The sequence below is a fragment of the Carcharhinus amblyrhynchos genome, chromosome 20, assembly GCF_965287045.1.
Source record: "Carcharhinus amblyrhynchos chromosome 20, sCarAmb.v2.hapA, whole genome shotgun sequence".
NCBI classification, from domain to species: Eukaryota; Metazoa; Chordata; class Chondrichthyes; order Carcharhiniformes; family Carcharhinidae; genus Carcharhinus; species Carcharhinus amblyrhynchos.
This window is the reverse complement of record NC_137343.1, coordinates 22,795,400-22,812,667: the sequence shown is the minus strand read 5'-3', so window position 1 is coordinate 22,812,667 and position 17,268 is coordinate 22,795,400. Positions and strand designations below refer to the sequence as shown.

At 41.2% G+C, this 17,268-nt stretch overlaps 1 protein-coding gene across 3 annotated transcripts in view; it reads right to left on the bottom strand.

Annotated features, from left to right (window-relative positions):
• The window catches only part of ap1b1 (adaptor related protein complex 1 subunit beta 1), a 67,805-nt gene extending 60,780 nt beyond the window's left edge, over positions 1-7,025 (bottom strand). Inside the window, exons 1-3 of one of the 3 annotated variants that reach the window (XM_080208220.1) lie at positions 6,876-7,025; positions 5,352-5,383; positions 2,281-2,339 (exon numbers count right to left, since the gene is read on the bottom strand). In XM_080208220.1, the coding sequence (XP_080064346.1) occupies positions 2,281-2,317 (37 nt within the window). In that variant the 5' untranslated portion in view covers positions 2,318-2,339; positions 5,352-5,383; positions 6,876-7,025. Of the gene's footprint in view, positions 1-2,280; positions 2,340-5,351; positions 5,384-6,875 lie in introns of those variants that run through there. The other 2 variants (XM_080208219.1, XM_080208218.1) reach the window with 2 other exon arrangements.
• Between the last annotated feature and the right edge of the window lie 10,243 nt (positions 7,026-17,268).

The following is a 17,268-nucleotide window of genomic DNA, read 5'->3' as shown; positions in this document are numbered from 1 at the left end:
TCTTTAAAACTACAGACCAAAAACTGGAAAATGGGATTAGGTTGGCTAGCCAACCAGCCTTCTTTTATGATACAAATTCTATGACTAAATTGAGCTTTCTCAAAATAAATTACAGGACATGCCTTTGAAAAAAAGAGTAGGGAAGAATCTTTCCAGTAACTTGGCCATCATTTATCCCTCAAACACCAGATTATTCAGTCATCTCATTGCTGTTTGTCGGACCTTTCACGCCTAAATTGGTTGCTGTGTTTCTGCCATTTTAATAATATTACAGGATTTCAGGATTTTGACCCTGTGACACTGATGCTTCAGTGATACATTTCCAAGACAGAATGATGTGCAACTTTGAGGGGAACTTTCAGGTGGTAGTGTTCCCATGCATCTGCTATCCTTGTCCTTCTTGATGGTAGCAGATGTAGGTTTGGAAGGTGCTATGTAAAGAGCCTTGCTGAGTCCTTGGAGCTTATCTTGTTGGCGGCATAGCGGTTAGCACTGCTACCTCGCAGCGCCAGGGGCCCAGATTTGATTACCAACTTGGGTCACTGTCTGTGCAGAGTCTACACATTCTCTCGTGTCCATGTGGGTTTCCTCTGGGTGCTCCGGTTTCCTCCCACGTGCTGGCTAGATGCCTTGGCCACGTTAAATTATCCCTCAGTGTACCTGCACAGGCACCGGAGTGTGGTGACTTGGGGATTTTCATAGTAACTTCATTGCAGTGTTAATGTAAGCCTACTTGTGACATTAATAAATACGTTTGTGAGTGGCACACACTGCTGTCACTGTGTATTAGTGGAGGGAATGAATGTTGGTGGATGGGATGCCAATCAGATGCCAATTCAGCTTTGTCCTGAATGGTGGCGAGCTTGAGTGTTGCTGGAACTGCATTCACGCAGACAAACTATTCCATCACGCTGCTGACTTACACCTTGAGGTGGTGGAAAGGCTTTGGAGGGGCAGGTGAATTACTCACCTCGGGATTCTTAGCCTCCGACCTAGTCTTGAAGCCACAGTATTTATATGGTTTACCCAGTTCAGTTTCTGATTAATAGTAACCCCCAGGATGTTTATAGTGAGGGATTCAACAACAGTAGTGCACTGAATGTCATGGGGTGATGGTTCTACTTAACACTAAAAGAAGAATTTTTCATTTTATAAAATGTACAGTTATAACTCAGCACACTGTTGGAAGTGATACATTTTCAAAGATCTTTTCTAGATAGAATTAATCTCATTTCAATACGTTAACTGATACATTAAGAGTCTGAACAGGAAAATTTAATCCAATTTGGAAAATGAGATTTACAAATCACCTGCAGGAAGAACTGAACACATCCTATTTTGCTAGGCATCATAGAGATAGGAGGCAATTGGAAGTCTTTTGCCTCATAATTTAAAGCTATTACAATAGAAGTCTTGGGTGGACTGGAGATTATGATATTTCAGTCCAAATGAAATACCATCTCAAATTTTTCATTGAAGCTTTCATTGATCTCTATGAAGGGCAGACTGCTGAGGTGCTCACTGCTCATTCAGGCTGTGCATTCCTACCATAATGCTCTCTTAATCTTTGCCACTATGCATATTATCCCTTTTTGCAGAATTGTTATTACCTTGTGATTTTAATTTTCATTATGTTATGTTAAATCGTTATGTTAAAAATGTATTGAGAAAGATTTCTTCTTCCAGCTTTGGCATAGTGCCTTTTGTCTGCAGGACAGTGTGCTAAGTTATAAATGGAAAAAATAAGCTCAACCAGGAATGCTGTTACATACACCAATGTCTACACAGCATTTGACTGCAAGCCAGAACTACATTAGGGGATACCTGTGAAAAGAAGCACAATTCCAAACTCCTGCTTGAGTGCAACTCTAGACTGACATCATATGATTAACCGATTTCAATTGTCAGTGAAGAACACATGGACTGGACAGGAAACATATTTTTCAATGCAACAAGCGACCTGTTGTACCCTTCTGTATATTACCACAATCGTGTACAGCATTTTATACAGCCTAACAGTTCCAAGCTTCAAACTTTCACAGTGAAGGAAAGAAAACCAGAAAAGGAACAGAACCTGAATATTCCAAACATGTTACTGTAACTGACCCATCAATAATCTCATAGTAACCAGTGTTAAACCAGCTTCACGCCTTTAAAAACGATTTATTTCTGCATAAATTACAGTAAACAAAGCTATATTAGTTTGCTTGCGGTTCACAATTCCTTAACAATTTTATATTTGTTGCAATAAAAGAGAGAGATAGACAGGAATGTTGCTACCTTTCTTGGTTGTTGTAAAATACTTAGAATCCGTCATGGTGATCCTAGTGTTAGGTCTCCTAAAAAGAAAAAAAATGTTGATATTCCTGCTGATCCAGCAACATGAATATTCCAAACAGGAAAAGTAAAGTTACTGATTAATCAGTTTTGAGGTACAATGACCCTGCACTGAAATTTGTTTTGCAACTTGCCTATCTTTTAGCGGTTTAAGGTAACTCCTTCAAAAATGTGCAAATCTGTTATAAAAAATGCTTTATTCCTTGCTCCAGTAACAACTTTGAATTTTAAAATTCTACACAACGTTGTTTACTTTATTTGTACACATCAATATCCATAAAGCAGCATTGATATTAACGTAAGAAATTAAGAGGTGGGGGACATATCCTGGTATTGTAGTTTACAGCAGGACCAATGACACAGGAAAGAGCAGAGAAGAGGTCTTGCTGGGGGAGTAACAGGGGCTGTGAACTAAATTTAAAAATGTTTGTAAGGGTGATAAAGTACCACCCAAACCACATTCTAACTGACAAAGGGATAGAAGATAGATAGATTATGAAGGTGACTATATGGCTGAAAGTGTGTGGGAGGCAGAATTATATTTTGCGGGTCATTGGAACAGGAAAGATCTGTACAGCTGGGGCAGATGATACAAGGTCACAGTAGTTACAGTGGAAAGAATAAACTATAGATAAGACTTGAAACTATTAATATATGGGGGTGGGAGAAGATCTGGTAGAAATAACATCAACCAGGAGATATAACTGAAGGGAACACAAACAGTCAGGGAGCAGAAAAATTCATAGAATATAAGTATAAAGAGGGATGAGAAGAATCAATAAAAATAAACTGGCTGTACAGCAACATACATGATGTCTGGGGAAATTGGAGGTAATAATTCTTGGAAAGGAATCAGATGCAACTGAAACAAGGTAACAAAGATCAAGGCTGACAGTTAAGTACTGCAAGATATAGTATATGAGGAAAGGGAAGAGAAGAAAAGGGGGGCTGAGGTGGTTGCACTAATCAGAAAGAGCATTATAAAGAAGGTTAACAAAGAAACAAAATTCATACAAATCATGGCAGAATAAGGGGGAATGGATTATACTTGTAGGAGTAAATTCCAGACCACCTAATGGTGGAAAGGGAGAATAGAAATAAGATCATAAAGCATAGGAATAGAAGTAGGCCATTTGGCCCATCAAGTCTGCTCCGCCATTCAATGAGATCACAACTGATTTGATATAATAATGCTCCATTCCATTTTCCTGCTTTACCCCAATAATCCTTCATTCCCTTACTGATTAAAACTTTGTCCACCTCAGCCTTGAACAAGCAAGTTTACAAAATTAGCAAAGGACACGGAATAATCATGAATGATTTCAGTAATCACCACCATCAAGCAACAGCGATGAAGAGGAGCTTTTAATAAGTTTAAAGAGGAGTCCTGTCTTTGCCAGTACCCAAGGAGGTCAGCAACAGAAGGATCTATCTATAAGTGGGAACTGAACCATTAGAGAAATAAGGGTAAGAGAACATCTAGGAAAACTATTTCAGATAAGGATTGAGCAAGAATTAAGACAAATAAACACCCAAGTAACAGATTGGGTAAAAATACTAATTACATGGGGCTGAGGATGGAACAATTGAAAGAGAGATAGAATGACAATGAGAAATCATTAAAATGGGTGACCGAGACTGCTTAGAAGTATGTCCCATGAACAACCACAAAGAAACTAACTAATGAGAACCCACTGATGAATAAAAACAGAAATAGAAGAATTTCCATAAAGAAAGAGATGACAAAAAGAAATGGAAAGGTAAGTAAAAAGAGCAATGATTAATTACGAAACAAAATGACCAAAGGGGAAAAAAATAAGTCTTTCACAGATAAATTTGCTGTATAACAGTAGGTAAGGATAGAACTACCAAGGGATGCGCAAGATAAGTTTAAACAGCTTGCACTTATAGATCATTAACATAGTAAATATCTCAAGGTGCTTCAGGAGTATCGAATAAAATTTGACACCAAGTTGCGTAACCAGCATCAGTACAGGTTTTAAGTTGCATTTTGGAAGAGGACAGAGATAGAAAAGCAGCGAGGTTTAAGAAAGAATTTCAGAGTTTAGGGCCAAGGGAACTGAAGGCACAACTGCAAATGGTGGAGCAACTAAAATCAGGGATACATAAAAGGCCAGAATTGGGGGAATGCAAAGATTTCAGCGGCTAGCGGTAGGTAAAGGTAAGGTCACACAAAGGAATTGGTGAAAAAGCATTGCTGGAAGAGGAACCAAATAGATCAGTAAGCAGTGGGGTGAGGAATGATCAAGACTTGGCGCAAATTTACCATATGGATAAAGACAGGGAAATGGAATAAGTTGTTAATAGTTAATTTTCTTCAGTTTTACTAGAAGGACTACCTGGATGGATATAACAACTTTAAAAAAATCAAAAAGGATAAAGACAATTAAGATAGAGAGGAGATAACTGCTAGACTAGTCAAGTTTAGAGAACTTTGCTATGGTCAAAATGGATTGCATCTCACATATGCGAAGTAGCTAAGAGATAACAAAGTCACTTGAATACATGGATAGTGTTTTTAAAAACCAACGGAGTAGGGAATTGTGTCTAAAGGTTAGTGGACAATCAATATTATTCCTATATTCAAAAATGAAGATGAATAGGAGCTATTGAGCAGTTAGCTTAATATCAGTGGTAGGAAAGATACTGGGATCTTCATTCAAATGTACAACAGAAAAACATCTAGAAACAGAAAATATAATAAAGAACACTGAATGTCAGAATAATAGATAATTAGTTGATGCAACTTAGATGGTCTTTCAAAAGGCCTTCAAGGTACCATATAGTAGAATCAGGATGACAGTCAGAGTCTGTAGGATTCAGACAACAAATAGCAGAATGAATAGCAAATAGACTACAAAAGCAAAAAGTAGGACTTAAAAGTGGTTACTCAGACTGGCCAAGGACAGATGTTATTTCACTGGGACTGATGTAGGAGCTGTAGTTTACAAAACAAAATTACATTCAAGAATTAGAAATATATCACAACTTACAGATTACACCAGATTGGAAAATACAGTTGATACTGAGAAAAAAGAGAAAATACAAAACAACCTCAAAAAACCTGGACTGTGGATGTATAAACAACAAATTAATTTCAATTTAAGTGAGAGATGATACATCCTGGAAGGAGGGATAAGAAAGCTACATATTCATTGTAAAACAGTCTAAATGGGATAAAGGCACAAAAGGACCCAGAAATACAAACAAACAAATTAATAAAAGTAGCCACACAGGTCATCAAAGCCACAAAAAGTGCAAGCAATCCATTGGGTGGGAGGTGGAAAGCTTGGGAGATAAGCATTTGCATCAACCTATTAGGCCAAATAGCCTGATGATGTGTTGTAAACTTCTAAGTAATTACATATTGCATTATTATATCATACATCATTCAGAATTATTCAAACTATTCTATCTAATTAATACCAACCCCCTGCTCTTTTATCCCACTCTTGCACTTTTTTTGCACTGCACAGCTATCACAAACAGCTTCTATTTTCAGTCACTCACCACAGACAGGTTAAGTATATTAAAATGGTACACAGCCAATTCCAGTGCCTTTGCCAAGGATGAGATCAAATACTGCACACATAACACAATAACAGCCATTAAAATTTTGGCATGCTTTTAAACTTCATTATAGAGGTGATTTTTTTTTTAAAAAAGACAAAATAAAACAATTCCAAACCGAGAAAGAATGGGGATGCTGTTACGCTGCAGGCACCAGTTGAATCTAATGCCCAAACAGCGATCGATATAGGGTCAGCAGAGCAGATTTTTCCTGTCCCTATCTGCCCAAGGCTAACATTGTACGTGTGTAACTGGATTTTCTCTGTGTGCCTGAATCCCAGTGAAATTTCAAGGTTGAAGGGACAATACATGGTCCAAAAGCTCCCTCCAACCCCCGCCACTCAACCATGAAGCTCGTTTTCTCTCTCTTTTCTACGTTTGCCTAAATAACAGCGATAACACTTCTGAGCCATTCGTGCCCGGAACCTTGAAACGAGCCCAGGCGTTACCTAAATGCAAGTTGTATGCCCAATGTAAGCAATTGTCAAAATCAGGGAGCCCTGAGCAATGAATTAGAAAAGGTGGGGGGGGGGGGTGCGGGGAAACAGAAACTGGGATTAATAAATCCCTGTTGAACTGTTTATTTTGAAGGGAGCACGCATGATATTTTACAGCAATGCAGGTTTGACAACTCTGCCCGGAGGAGCGGGTACACCTGCTCCGGTCACACTGAGAGGCTCAGCCGCTCCGGGTATGTGGGGAGCCCGGGAGGCCCAGGCCAGACAGCTCACGTTCCGCGGGAGGCCCAACTCTCCCTCCCCCCGGGGACGCGGGGAGGGCTGGGGGGGGGGGGGGACGGTGAGGTGGACAGCATCGACCCCCTCACACCCCCCAATACCCAACTTCCAGCCCCCCGCGACAATATTTCCTCCACCGCCCCCCTCCGTTTTCCTCTCGAATTTCAACCACCCGCTGGGGGAAAGATTTCTGAAATGAAGGCCACTCACCGCTGCTCGCCACTGGGTGCAAGTTAAGTTCAGAGGGGGTCCCCGGCCGGCGGATCGACTCCCTCCCCCTCTTCCTCCTCCGCCTCCTCCACTCGCCAATCGAAGCTTCAAGATGTCCGCCCGTCGCCGAGCTGAGCTGAGCTGAGCTGTCAGCCGTTGAACCGGAAACAGTCCTGGCTGCTGCCGCTCTGCTTCCGGCTCACAGGTCAGGCTGGCCCGGGCTCCCCCAACAGGTGCAATGCAGGATGCTTGCACCAAAACTCAGCGCTGGCAGCTCACTCACACACCAAAAGTCAATGCTGGTCGCTCACACACACCAAAAGTCAATGCTGGCAGCTCACTCACACACCAAAACCAATGCTGGTCGCTCACACACACAAACACACACACCAAAAGTCAATGCTGGCAGCTCACACACACACCAAACGTCAATGCTGACAGCCATCACACAGCAAAAACCAATGCTGACAGTTCATACACACAGGCATACACACGCACACACCCCAAAGGTCAATGCTGGCAGCTCACACAAACACACATACCGAAAGCCAATGCTGGCAGGTTGCACTCACATTGCCAGTCTCACCCACCTTCTCATCACAAACACACATTGTCAACCCGCTTTCACATCACACACATTGTCAACCCACTTTCACATCACACACACACATTGCCAATCTCATCTTCTCATCACACACAGTAAGAAGTCTCAACACCAGTTTAAAGTCACTCACCTGATGAAGGGGCAGCCTCTAAAAGCCTGTGCTACCAAATAAATCTGTTGGACTTTAACCTGGTGTTGTGAGACTTCTTAATGTGCCCACTCCATCCAATGCCAGCATCTCCACATCATCATCACACACATATTGCCAATCTCATCTTCTCATCAAACACACACATTGCCAATTCCACCTTGCTATAAATCAACACATTTCCCACAACAATCAGGAGTTGCTATCTCCCCTCCTACCCTTCCCCAATGTAGGTGGCCCATAAACCTCATTAGTAGTTTATTCAATCTCTAAATTAAAGTTAATTTCTAACTTCTGTGGAGGAACAGGGAGGTCTTGGGGTTCATATCCACAGATCTCTGAAGGTCGCCTTCAAGTGGATAGAGCTGTGAAGAAGGTTTATATGTATTAACATTTATTAACAGAGGATTTGAGTTTAAGAGCTGTGGGGTTATGCTGTAACTATACAGGACCTTGGTGAGACCACATTTGGAATATTGTGTGCAGTTCTGGTCACCTCACTATAAGAAGGATGTGGAAGCATTAGAGAGAGCGTGCAGAGGAGATTTACCAGGATGCTGCCTGGTTTGGAGGGTAGGTCTTATAAGGAAAGGTTGAGGGAGCTGGGGCTTTTTTCTTTAGAGTGGAGGACGATTAGAGGCTACTTAATGGAGGTTTACAAGATGATGAGGGGGATAGATAGAGTGAAAGTTCAGAGACTATTTCCTCAGGTGGATGTAGCTGTTACTAGGAAGCATAATTTTAAGGTTCATGGTGGGAGATAGAGGAGAGATGTTCGAGGTAGATTCTTTACTCAGAGAGTGTTTGGGGTGTGGAATGCACTGCCTGCTGTGATAGTGGAATCGGACACTTTAGGAACTTTCAAGCGGTTATTGGCTAGGCAAACCAGAATAATAGGGAATGGGATAGCTTGATCTTGGGTTCGGACATAGCTTGGCACAAATCGAGGGCCAAAGGACCTGTACTGTGCTGTACTGTTTTATGTTCTACCCTATGTATGGGTTGGCACAGTAGTTAGTGCCGGTGCCTCACAGAACCTAGGACCCAGATTCAATTCCCAGCTTGGGTTACTGTCTGTATGGAGTCTGCTCGTTCTCCTTATGTCTGCATGGGTTTCTACCGGGTGCTCCGGTTTCCTCCCACAGTCCGAAAGATGTGCTGGTTAGGAACATTGGCCATACTAAATTTTCCCTCAGTGTACCCGAACAGGCGCTGGAGTGTGGCGACTCGGGGATTTCCACAGTAACTTCATTGCAGTGTTACTGTAAGCCTACTTGTGATATCAACAAATAACGTTATGTTTTGTGTGTATAGTGCGCAAGAAACAAACTTCTCACTGTATCCCAACACATCTGACAATAATAAATCAAATCAAAAAAGCTAAAATAATTTATTGAGCACCCTTCACAACGAGAAGATATGCCTGCAATAGCCATTCTGAAATGGGTATTGCAGGCAGCAAATTTGTGCATCGTAAGATCCTAGACATAGCAATGTGATGTGGCCAGATAATCTATTTTTGATTGATGCTGATTGAGGGATAAGCATTGGCTAAAAAACCACCTGTTAAGTCCCTGCTCTTGACAAAAAAAATTAAATCTGAAAATGTCTCATAAAACTACTTCCAAAAATTTTTCTGTTGTCAACTGCCCTTTTTGTGTCTTAACAGACAGAAGGTGATGTTTGCTAGTTAGTTTTGGCCTTGTTGAATTGGTGGAAGAAGCAGGTTTCTGGCCGATATGTATTTTGGTAGGATCTGGAATACAGGCTCTGCCTGAGAGTGCTGGAGCTGGATTCAGTTGCAATTTTCAAATGGCAATTGGCTAATTATCTGAAGGTAAAAGATATGCAAGGTTGTGGGGGAAAGACAGAAGAGTGGGACTAGCTTAGTAACTCTAGCAGAGAGCTGGCACAAACATAAAAGTTTGGAAAGCCTATATAGTCAAGATGAGTCTATATATAACCATTCTATGATTGACAATTGTGTAACCAAAACTTTCAAAAATTGGGTTTGACTAATTACTATTAATTTACACAAAGTAGATGACTTGTCTTTACTTCACTTTCTTAACTCAGTCTTCTAAGTCTGAGATTATTGAATTTATCCTGTTCATTTTAACTCTGAGGAGATATGGAGTGAGTGTCGAAAATAGACTATTTTCCCTTAACCTTCCATGGTATTACCATTACTGATTCCACCACCATCCATATCCTGAGATTTCATATTGACCAGAAACTTAATTCGACAAGCCATATAAATACACAGCTGCAAGAGCAGGTAGGAGTCTGAGAATCTGCGACAAGTCACTCACTGGTGTTGAAGATGAGACATTATGAATGGAGATTGGTTAATGAACATAGAATTGAGATTAGTGTGTTGTTTTCAGTTTGGCAAATTGTACCCAGTGAAATACGTTAGGGATCAGTGATTGGGCTGCAACTATTTACGACCTATGTTAATAACTTGGATAAATGGATTAATTGGAAGGGCTATAAATAGGTTAAGTGAGTAGGCAAAAAAATTGCAGATGGAGTATGATTTGAGGTAGCCCACTTTGACAGGAGAAATAGAAAAGCTAAATATTATTTAGAGAGAGGCTGCAACATGCTGAAGAGGGATCTGGGTATTCTTGAAGACAAATCAAAATATGTCCGTATGCAGATGCAGCAAGTAATTAGATAGGCAAATAGAATGCTGACCTTTATTGCAAAGGGGATGGAATATAAAAATAGGGAATTGCTACAACTGCACAGTGAACGTTCGGCCACACCTGGAGTGCTGTGTATGATTTATCCTCCTTTCTTAAGAAGGGATATATTTGCGTTAGAAGCAGTTCAGATAAGATTCACTAGGCTGATCCTGTGATGAAGGAGTTGTCTTATGTGGAATGTTCAAACAGGTTAGGACTATGATCATTGGAGCTTAGGAAAATGAGGCATGATCTTAATAAAACATGTAAGATCCTGAGGGGGTTTGACAGAATCCCTACAGAAGCAGACTGTTCAGCCCATCAAGTCTATACTGACCACAATCCCACCCAGGACCTATTCCCATAATCCTCATTTACCCTGCTAATTCCCCTGACACTAGAGTCAATTTTGCACGGCCAATAAATGTAACCCTTACATTTTTGGACTGCGGGAGGAAACCCACAGACACGGAGAGAAAGTGCAAACTCCACACAGACAGTGACCTGGGTCCCTGGCACTGTGAGGCAGCAGTGCCATTGTGCCGCCCCTGACAGGGTAGATGCTGAGAGGATGTTTCTCCTCATGGAGGATTCTAAAACAAAGAGCCACAGTTTAAAAGTAAGAGGTCACCCATTTAAGCTGGAAGTGAGAGTCTTTGGAATTCTCTTCCCCAGACAATAGTGGAGGCCGGTCATTGAATATATTTCAGGCTGTGTTGGACAGGTCTTTGATCAACACGGAGTCAAGGATTATTGGGAATAGACAGGAAAGTGGAGTTAAGATTGCAATCAGATCCATGATGATCTTATTGAATGGTGAAGCAGGCTTGATGGGCCGAATGACCTACTCCTGCTTACATTCCTTATAACTTTATGACCTCTTGATTCCCCAAAGCTGTCCACAATTTACAAGGCACAAGTCAGGGAGTGTGACGAAAAGGTTCCTACTTGCCTGGATGACCGGCTCCAATAACGTTGAAGAAGCTCAACACAATCCAGGAAGATCCCCTGGCTTGGTGGCAATGGTAGAGTGGGGAATAGGCCCACTTCATTTCCCAATTATGGCTAAGTAAGATGTTGCTGCTGATGGCCCACATGCCTCACGATTTCCCAGTCTTGAGTCGCTCGATCTGTTTGCAATCTACTTAGCATGGTGGTACTGCCATACACCGTGATGTGAAGACAAGACTTTGTCTCCATAAGGATTATGTTGTCATCACTTTACTGATAGAGTCATGGACAGATGCACTGGGGGCATGCAGATTAACGAGGATGAAGTCAAGTATGCCTTTCTCTCTTGTTGGCTCCCTCACCACTTGCCGCAGAATCAGTCTAGAAGATATAGCCTTTGGCACTCCACTAAAGAGCAAATCTTGGTGATAGAAATTGAAATCCTGTACTAAGGGCACATTCTATGCCCTTGCTTCCATCAGTTGTACCTCCACTAAGAGGTGTTCCACTGTCTGTAGTGGGATTTGATTTGAACCCTGGTCCCAAGTCATTACCCAGGGTCTCTGGATTACTAGACCATTGACAATAGCCCTACACTGCCTCCACCTGAGGAATCAATGTAGTGAACCTTTGTTGCACTTCCTCTATAGCAAGTATATCCTTCCTTACGTAAGGAGGCTGAAACTGTACACAATACTCCAGGTGCAGTGTCATCAAGATGCTATACAACTGCAGCAAGACACCTTTACTCCTGTAATCAAATCCTCTTGCAATTAAGACCAACATATTATTTGCCTTCCTCATTACTTGCTGCATCTGCATGTTATAGAGGCATAGAGGTTTACAGCACGGAAACAGGCCCTTCGGCCCAACTTGTCCACACCACCCTCTTTTACCACTAAGCTAGTCCCAATTGCCTGTATTTTGTCCATATCCCTCTATACTCATCTTACCCATCCAAATGCTTTTCAAATGACAAAATTGTACCCACCTCTACTATTACTTCTGGCAGCTTTTTCCAGACACTCAGCACACTTTGAGTGAAAAAATTGGCCCCCTGGACCTTTTTGTATCTCTCTTCTCTCACCTGAAAAATGTTAGCTTTCAGTAACTCATCAACAAGGACGCCTTTGGTTATCAACACTCCCCAATCTCTCACCATTTAATAAATAGTTAATGCCTGTCTGTTTTTTCCTACCAATGTGGATAACTCCACCCATCTGCCATGTGAGAGGAAACAGGAATACTCAGAGGAAACCCACACAGACACTTGGAAAATGTGCAGACTCCATGTAGACGGTGACCCAAGTTGGGAATTGAACCCGGATCCCTGGCGTTTTGAGGCAGCAGGAAAAATGGATTACAAAGATCAAATGAAAGATTGGAATAGACAGAAGGGGTGAGGGTTGAAGCTAAAAAATCTGAAATATAAAAAGAGAAAAATATCCTACTAATTAATTAATTGACAGCCCTCTAAGATTACAATTGTCTTCAGGGCAAGTTGCACTGTTTGTCATATGTTCATAACATATGTTAAAAACCCAATTAAACCTGATTGAACAAGCAGACATTTTGACAGGGCTTCTAAGAGACGTGTTGGAGTAGGACAGTTGAAATGGTTGCTGATTTTAATGATTGCTGACTCTGGCAGGGCCTGGGGCGTGGTGGTGGAGGGGGAGGGGGAGGGGGGGTGTCATGGGTTGGCACAAAGCAGCCTGAGTCTGACCACTAAGTGACAAACCGCAGCATCAGGATTTCCTTGCTCATCTCTGCATGCCTGGCTTTCTGAAGTTTTGCAAATGGCTTCAGGGGTTAGGACAGAAAATGCTGGCAATTCACCACAACATTACCCCACTTCAATGCCATTAGGTTAAAAAATGAAATATGAATTTTTGCTGTGAACTTCTTAATCTCCAAACTGAAAATATTTTATGTAAGTGTTAATATCAGGCAGTCCTTTTAATTTTTTTGTCATGTGAATGTAATGTAGGAATATAAGACATCGGAGTTACAGCAGGGCCATACAGCCCTTCAAGCCTGCTCCGCCATTCAATCAGATCATGGCTGATGTCTTTGTGGTGTCAACTACACTTTGCCATCTGCACCCCTGTTACTTCAACTCCCTAGTCAATTGAAAATCTGTCAATCTGTGCCTTGAATAAGTTGAATGAACCAGCCTCCAATGACCCCTTGAGAGAAAACAAAACCTCCTAAATTCCATCTTAAATTGGTATTGAAAAATGGATTCTCCACAATAGGCACCACCTGGGATGGACAACTCAAGCTTTCTTGACATATACGGTTTCAAATCAGGATGTGTATTATTTGTTCCTGCTATTGTTCCTTTCAATACCAAATCCGTCATCTTTCCCATCACAGGATCATTTCTGGTACGTCTCTGAACTTGAGGAGCAGTCACAGGAAAATGATCTACTATCAAATAAAGAATGGGCCAGTTTCCCCAACATTGATGGTAACTGGGATTTTCCAGTCACACTGCAGCAAATGGAGGGTTGGCTGAGCACCAGATTCTCTATTCTCACTGGCAGTGTTGGTAGGGCCTGAAAGGCCGGAGAATTCCGGCTAATATTAGCAAAACTAGTTGGTAGCATCTGTTCAATAGGTAAAGGTAAACAAGATACTGTATCAGCATTTGCATGGCACAATGATTGACAATATTTTCACAAGCAGTAATGACAATATTTTCACAAGCAGTAACCATCTTTGTAATCAGTTAGCAACTAAGAGGTATGCCTTTATTTGGCCCAAAAATAGAAAAGGATTGATGATCAGTGAATAATGTGAAACATCAACCATATAAATAATGATGAAACCTTCATATACCAAGAAAACATACTCAAAGCTTCTTTATCTAGCTGAGCATAGTTAGATTCAGCACTAGTCAGAATATGTAAAGAAAGGCTATTGGTTATTCTTCTCCCAAACACATTTGTGAAACTATTGCCCCCACTCCATAAGGTGAAGCATCGCAGCAAAAAGTAATGGTAGCTTCAGATTTTAATACTCCAGACTTCTGCAAAGCATCTTTGACATCCTTGTATGCTTTCTCACATTCTGTTGTCTGGTCCCATGCCTGTTTCACCCATAATAATTATGCAATGGCTTCAATTATGTCACTAAATTAGGAACAAGTTTGCCATAATAAATTACTAATCTTAGAATTGACCTCCAATGTGTCAAATTGTTTGGACGTAGTGCTTCTAAAATACCATCCATATTTTTAGGGGCTTTATGTAGGCCTTTACTATCAATCACATGATCCCAATACTGGACTGATGTCTGGAAAAAGTCACACTTTTATTTCTTGTTATGCAGTCCATGTGCTTGGAGATATTGCAATGTTGTTTCTAAATTATTCAAGTGGTCTTGTTCACTGGACCCTGTAGTTAGAATATCATGATGTGGAGATGCCAGCTTTGGACTGGGATAAACACAGTAAGAAGTCTCACAACGCCAAGTTAAAGTCTAACAGGTTTATTTGGTAGCACAAGACTTTAACCTGGTGTTGAGTTTTAGGTTTCAGGGAAACAGAGTAGATTTGAAATTTACAATTGAGGTTAAGTGTTGGAATTGTTGTGCAATTATTGCTTTTCAAAAGATATTCAAAGGCTGCAAGGAACATTTGCATTTTACAGGAGTAGTGAGTGAACAGGGGCAGACATTTTAAATTTTATTGGTCCAAAATTGAACAAAATACAACAATAGAACATTTTCATGTTTAGTATATCCAGCAGAGGTGGCAGAGAGACTTCACTGAGGAACATTCTGGGAGAGGTCGGTGCAGTTGCATCTATCAAAAAATGGGAAGAAGAAGCCTTCCAGTGATAAACAGGAGGAAAAACATCCTTCTTTTTAAAATCAGTATGTGGAGGGTCCAATAAGGGAAGGAACTGTGCTGGACCTAATTCTGGGGAATGAAGCCAGACAATTGGTTGATGTGGTGGTGGGGGAGCATTTTAGTGATCACGATCATAACATAGTACAATTTAAGCTTGTTATGGACAAGGAAAAAGACAAGTTGCAAAAAAAAGTTTTGGATTGGGGAGAGTGGATTTCAGCGCAAAAAAAAGACAGGATCTGGCCAACGTAGACTGGAAACAGCTACTAATGGGAAAATCTTCAGAAGAGCAGTGGGGGGCATTCAAAAAGGAAATGGAGAGGGTGCAAGCCCGACATGTTCCCTCTAGGGTGATAGCTAGGAATAACAAGCCCAGAGAACTATGGGTGATCAGAGACATTCAGAATACAATGAAAAGGAAAAGAAAGGTTTTTAAAAAGTACAAGGTGAGCAAATCAGTGGAGCCATTAATGAGGTATAGTAAATGCAGGATGAAACTTAAGAAACTTCTGAAAGAGAACATCTATCTCCATTTGGAGAGGCAAAGCTTGATCAGGGATAGTCAGCAATGGCTTCTTCACAGGGAGGTCATGCCTAATAAATTTGATTGAATTTTTTGAGGAGGTGACCAGGTGTGTAGATGGGGGTAGTTGCAGGTGATGTAGTTTATATGGATTTCAGCAAAGCCTTTGACAAAGTCCCACATGGGAGACTTGTAAAGAAGGTAAATTCACATGGGATACAGGGTAATTTGATAAAATGGATTCAAAATGGGCTCAATTGCATGAGACAGAGGGTGATACAGAAGGCTGTTTTAATGACTGGAAATTAGTGTCCAATGGCATACCACAGTGATCTGTGTTGAGCCCCCTATTACTCGTCATTTAAATAAACGATATGGGGGAGTAGAATTAGTGAGTTTGCAGATGACACTGAGATGGGATGGGTGATTAACAGTATGGTGGAGTGCCTTGGGCTACAAGAAGATATAGATGGAATGGTCAAATGGACAGATAAGTGGCAGGTGGAACTTAACCATGAAATGTTGAGGTGGTGCACTTCGCAAGGAGTAATTTGACAAGAAAGTATTCAATGAATGACAAGAGAAAGTTCTGTGGAATAAAGGGACCTTGGCGTGTTTGTCCACAGATCTCTGAAAGTGAAAGGACATGTTAGTAGGATGGTGAAAAAGGCATATGAGATACTTGGCTTTATTAATTGAGTCATAGATTATAAAAGCAGGGAAGTCATGTTGGAGTTGTATGGAACTTTGGTGAGGTCACAGCTGGAGTACCGTGTGCAGTTCTGGTTGCCACGTTCTCAGGATGTGATTGCACTGGAGGGGGTGCAGAGAAGACTTACCAGGACGTTGCCTGGAATGGAACATTTAAGTAATGAAAAGAGTTTATATTTAAAGAGTGGTTGCGTAAGCTTGGGTTGTTTTTCTTGGAGCAGAGAAGCCTGAAGGGCGACCTAATCGAGGTGAACAAGATTATGAGAGACATGGATAGAATGGATAAGGAGCAGCTATTCCCCTTAGTTGAAGAGGCAGTCAAGAAGGGCAATAGGTTCAAGGTGAGGGGCTGGAGGTTTAGGAAGAGGAAAAACTTCTTTATCCAGATGGGCAATGACAGTCTGGAATGTGCTGCATAGGAGAGTGGTGGAGGTGATTGCCTCACACCCTTTAAAAAGTATCTAGATGAACACCTGGCACATCATAACATTCAGAGCTACGGGCCAAGTGCTGGCAGATTGAATTAGGTGGGAGTTAAGGTGTTTTTAATGTGTGAGTGCGAACTCATCTGCGCTGTATGATACTATGGGGAAGCTAAGTTTAAAAGGATTTGTGAAGACAATAGAAAGTGAAAAAAAGTATTTATGAGAACAGGTTTTTAGCTAGAGTGGAGTTGCAGTGGCAGAATCTCATTGAAGACCAGCTTCCTTGTGTTGAAGTTTGCTGAAAAGTTGTGAATTGAGAAAAACAACTTGTGAAGCAGTGTGTTTGAATCTGCCTTTGGAAAAGCACATCAGGGTGTTCCGTTGCATAACATACTTTTTGCCGTGGAAGGCAGTTTCTTGACTTGGGTAATGTTTCCTGAATTTTTTCAGTTAAGAATCTCAAAGGGCTGTTGCCAAAAATT